Raw genomic sequence first — 5469 nt, 5'->3', positions numbered from 1 at the left:
GGATAATTGGGATGGGAGTGTCAGAGACAGTGTGATTGGCACAGGACAGAGCAGAGTTTAGGGCTGTTGTACATAGGGTTGCTATGAGTCGCAAGCGACTCGATAGCACATAACAACAACAACAACAACGGAGTGACTTGAACACAGCTACAGAAGAAGGTGCAAATGGTGGGGGGGAAAAACAATGGAAACCATTAAAAACGCTAGAAAAGTACTAAAAAAAAGAAAAAAAGAAAGTGAATCCTCCAGAGACAGGGAACCAGAAGAAATATATCAGGGAAGATCAACTTGAACAATTGTAGAAGAAAATGCAAAAGATGGAAGAACGAATTGAAACTATAGATGAAGACTTAAAGAACTTAGATCATCACAAGACAGAGAGGGCACAACCAACATAGTACTGGAAATAGCAGAAATATATGAAAATGCAATCAATAATATTAAAACCAAAATGGCAGAAATGTTCAACATGCTGAAGGAACAAAAAGTAGAACAGAAGAGATGAAACAGAGAGTTGGTGAGCTGGAAGACAGGAGTGTCAGTAGAAACATAATAGAAGAAAAATCAGAGATGAGACAAAAAGATACGAAGAAAATATTACAATCATGTGGGATGACATCAAAAGGAATAACATATGTATGATTTGAATGTCCAGAACATGAGAGGGACAGACAAATCACTGAGAAAATTATGGAAGAGGTGCTAGAAGAAAATTTCTTCGGTATGATGAAGAATGGAGAAATTCACATCCAGGCAGCTCAGTGAACACCAAATAGCCTAGATCAAAATAGGAAAAAACATCAAGACGTATCATGGTCAAATTCTCTAGATTAAAAGAGACATGGATGGGCACAAGTGAATTAAGATATTGTAGTAATCTAACCCAGGTGAGGGATGAGTGTACCAGAGTAATATAAGTGGATTCTGGATCTATGTATTTAGAAAGTAGACCAAATAGGATTTGCTGTTATTAAATGTACAGGGTGAAAAAAAGAAAATAAACCCAGAATTATTCAAGCTTTTGTCTTCAGAATGATGAATATGATTATGTATTTGATGAAATCTGGTATAGTGGTAAGAAGCTGCACTACAATCTCAGTGACACAGTTTTAGTCCACCAGTTGCTCCATAGAAGAAAGATGGTCAGTCTTCTCCTGTGCAATTTACTGACTCTGGAAACCTACTGAAGGGTCGGCTTTGTATTGGTTCTGACTCAATGGTACTCAACAAAATCATTGGAAAGATTTTTATGACATTTCAAGAAAATATTTTAGTAGTTAGAATTCCAGCTGACAATTATTTAAAAATATCTCTGAGTGAAGGAGCCCCAGGAGCACAATGAAGGTCAGCTTCTAACTGAAAGTTTGACAGTTTGACCCCATACAAACAGGGTTCAAACTGTAGCAGCGGCTTTTCTCTTGTAAAGATTACAGCCTAGGACATCCCATGGACTACTTCTGTGTTGTCAAATGGAATTGGTAATGAGTCAAAATTGACAATATTTTATAATGGTACTAAATCAAGCACTGTTGTTTTTGTATACCATTGATTGGGAACAGACTCATAGCTGACCTTCCAACAGGTTTTCAGAGGCAGTTAATCACACAAGAGGAGACTGCCAGCCCTTCTCCTGTGGAGCAGCTGGTGGAAGTGTGTGCCTCTGGGATTACAACACAGTTTCTTACCACTAAGCCACCAGAGCTCCCTAATAAAGCAGTATACATAGTTTTTCTATAAGTTAGGTTTTGTTATTAATCTCTGCCTTATATAGGATCTCTAAACAGAAAAATAAGACATGTACATACAAATACATAGAAAGGTATTTACTTCAAGGAAATGGCTCATGTAATTGTGATGGCTGACAAACCCTAAATCTATGTTACCTCATAATATTTTAGGGACTAATGAATCAAAATTCTGCATGTCAGTTGGCAGGCTGTAGATATTTTCATGTTTATATCCTGAATCCACAGTCCAATGGTAAGAAGAGTGCAGAGTCGAGAGAGACACAATACTCTACCAGAACATCCAATTATATTCTGGAGAAAGACCACATCCCCAACGAAACTGCCAACTGTATGGTTGACTACATTATGGAAAGTGATTAAATTACATGACACAAAGATGGAATCCATTTAATGGGGGAAATGTCACTTTAAAAAAATGTTGGCAAAACTGGTTATCTGTTTGCATAAAACTGAAACCTGGTCCATACAGCATATACAGAAACATAATGTGAAATGGATCAGGACCTAATCATAATACCTAAAGCAAAAACTACCAGAGTAATATCTATCTGTGCTTCATTGACTGTGTAATGGCATTTGACTGTGTAGCTCACAACAAATTGTGGCTAACCTTTAGGAGAATAGGATTCCCAGAACACTTGTTTATGCTCATGCAAAACCTATCTGTAACCCAAGAAGCAGTCCTCAGAACAAAGCAAGGCAACACTGCATGATTCAAAATGAGTAAAGGAATGCATCAGGGATGCGTCTTGTTGCCATACCTTTTCAATCTATATGAAAAGATCATTTGGGAGGCTGGACCCTATCGAGGAGGAATGTGGCCTTAGGATTGGAGGAAGACTCACCAACAACCCACTTTTTGCAGATGACACAACCTTGCTTGCTGAGAAGGACCTGAAGCACTTGCTGTAGAAGGTCAAAGACTACAGTCTTGAATATGAATTGAAGATCAACATCAGGAAGACAAAAATTCTCACCATTGGACCAATTGGCAGCACCATGATAGTTGGAGAATAGATTGACATTTTTAACAATTACAGCTTTCTCAGGTACACAGTAAGCACTCTTGGCAGCAGCAGTCAGGATATCAATAAAATGAATTGTACTGGGAAAATATGCTGTCAGGGACCTGTCTAGAATACTGAGAAGCAACAGTGCCATTCTAGAGACCAAGGTGTGCCTGATCCAGGCCATGGTCTTAACAATTACTTGCTGTACAGCAGAGAGCTGACAATGACTAAGGATGACAGAAGAATGGTGCTAGAGAAGAGTCATGAACATACCATGGACCACCAAAAAAACAAATAGGTTTGTCTTGGAGAGGGTGAAACCAAGTTTCTCCACGGGGGCTAGGATTTTGAAGCTCCTTCTCACATACTTCGGGCATGTGACTAGAAGGGACCGGTCCTTGGAGAAGAACAGCATGTTTGGAAGGGTGGAGGGACAATGCAAAAGAGGAAGATCCAGAACGAGATTGATTGATAGAGTAAGAGGGGCAATGGGAGTAGTTGTGTCAGAGTCAGTGAGATTGGCTCAGGATATGTTTCAGAGGGTTGCCATGAGACTCAGGTGAATTGACAGAACATAACCACAGCAACAACATAAAGGTGGGAAAATGGACCAATTTAGGAACCCTATTCTTTTTCAAGGTAAAAAGCAAAGACAGATTTATTCAAACAGATAACATCTTAGAGAAGGATTGCACCATCCTCCAAGGAAAGGAAATAATGGAGGAAGCCTGGAGCCTATTCTTTTGACCACCAGAAATCTCTGGAAAAAACTAAACAGTAGAGGATAAACTATAAAACTGTTGTTGTTGTCATGTGCTATTGACTCTCTTGCAACTCCTAATGACCCTATGTACAACAACCCTATACCCTGCTCTATCCTGTGCCAATCTTATTGTCTCTGACACACTTACCCTAGTACCCCAGTCATTGAATCAATCCATCTCAAGGGTTTTCATTTCTTTCTCTGTCCCTCCACTTTCTCAAGCATGATGTCTCTCTCCAAGGACTTTTCCCTCCTTGCAACATGTCCAAAGTAGGTCAGACAAAGCTTCAGAATCCTTGCCTTCAAGGAGCAGCCTGGTTTCACCCTGTCCAGGATGAACTTGTTTGTTCTAGCTGTCCAAGTTGTATTCAATACTTTTCTCCAGCATCACAACTCAAAAGCATCAATTCTCCTTCTATCACCCCTACTTATTATTCAACTTTCTGATTCATAGCAAGTAATTGTAAAGACTATGGCCTGAATCAGGTGCACCTTAGTTTCCAGACTGACATTGTTGTTCTTTAGTATTTTGTAGAGATCTCTGACAGCAGTCTTTCCTAATGCAATTTGTCTTTTAATTTCCTGGCTGCTGGTACCAAGAATGTGGATTGTGGACCCAAGCAATCTTCATTGTCTATTATGATGCTGCCAATCAGCCCATTGGTGAGAATCTCTGTTTTTTTAATGTTGAGCTTCAATACATATTGAAGGCTGCCATCCTTAACCTTCTGCAGCAAGCGCTTCATGTCATCCTCAGTTTCAGCAGACAGGGTTGTGTCTTTGCATAATGTAAACTAGAAAATTAAGATCTCCTAAACACTAAATCCTCTGTGTATCAAAAAATTTCCCCAAAAGAGAACTTATGGGCTGGGAAAAATTATTTGGCAATGACATATCCAACAAGGACTCATCTCTTAAATTTACAGAAAACTCAGTGCCCCAACAAGAAGAAAGTACAATTACAAAATCGGCTGAAGCTATGAATAGACATTTCACCAAAGAAGACATCAGATGATCAGCAAACATATGAAGAAATGGTCAAGATTATTAATCATTGTTGTTGCTAGGTGTATTGAGTCAAATACAACTCATAGCTATCCTATGAACAGTAGATTTGAGCCATGTTCTATACTATGCCATCTTTATAATCTCTAACGTACTTGGGGCTTTTCTGCAATCATTGTGTTTATCCATCTTATTAAGGGTCGTCTTCTCTTTTGCCTGTTCTCCACCTTTCCAAGAATGATACCCTTCTCCAAGGAATAACCTCTCTTAAAAATATACAACATAAGTAGTTAAATGAAATTTAGAACACTTAGAGATAGAAATCAAATTGCTTATCACTGTAAATAAGAAGTATTACTCTGGAAAAGATAAGTTGGAAGTTTGGTTTTGTTATACTCTAATCTCTTCTGAAATATCTAACTTATGCTTACATATCTTTTATTGTACCTAACTTTCAGGTTGACTGTTGAATAACCTTTGTTTTCCTATAGGGATTTGACAAATTCTGAGACTATAGAATGTAACTGAATACTAGAATAATTTCTGTTAACTGTCTTGATTAAGATGACAAATGTCATATGTTAAAGCCTCATCATTAAATATTGTCAAAGTCATTATTAAGTCAACTTAACTTTCAAGTGAAAAGTAACTAGTTTTTAAAATTCTGAAACATTTGACTCCTAAATGTTATTCTAAGCGGCAAAATTTAGAAGTATTTTCAAAGAGTTCCCGTATTTCAACTATATACAAACCAAGGCATTTGATGATGTAAGTATTTTATTGTAATTATTGAATTAACCTGCCTCTTCTCAGTAGAATGTGCTCTTAATTAGAGACTAGACTGCATTCATCTTCATATCCCTCATGTCCTTTTGAAAAAAATCCCCAAAACACACACAAAACATGATAGTAAATTATTATTCTTATTTATATAGATATATAA

At 37.7% G+C, this 5469-nt stretch overlaps 1 protein-coding gene across 1 annotated transcript in view; it reads left to right on the top strand.

Annotated features, from left to right (window-relative positions):
* The window catches only part of HFM1 (HFM1, ATP-dependent DNA helicase homolog (S. cerevisiae)), a 180285-nt gene that overhangs the window by 34026 nt on the left and 140790 nt on the right, over window positions 1-5469 (top strand). Inside the window, 1 exon segment of the mRNA XM_006898967.1 lies at window positions 5224-5294. Within this exon segment, the coding sequence (XP_006899029.1) occupies window positions 5224-5294 (71 nt within the window).

This window comes from Elephantulus edwardii, unplaced genomic scaffold (assembly GCF_000299155.1).
Source record: "Elephantulus edwardii isolate Elephantulus edwardi_28Jun2011 unplaced genomic scaffold, EleEdw1.0 scaffold00242, whole genome shotgun sequence".
Taxonomy (NCBI): Eukaryota; Metazoa; Chordata; class Mammalia; order Macroscelidea; family Macroscelididae; genus Elephantulus; species Elephantulus edwardii.
Note: the sequence above shows the minus strand (reverse complement) of the source record. Positions and strands in the feature narration are given on the sequence as shown.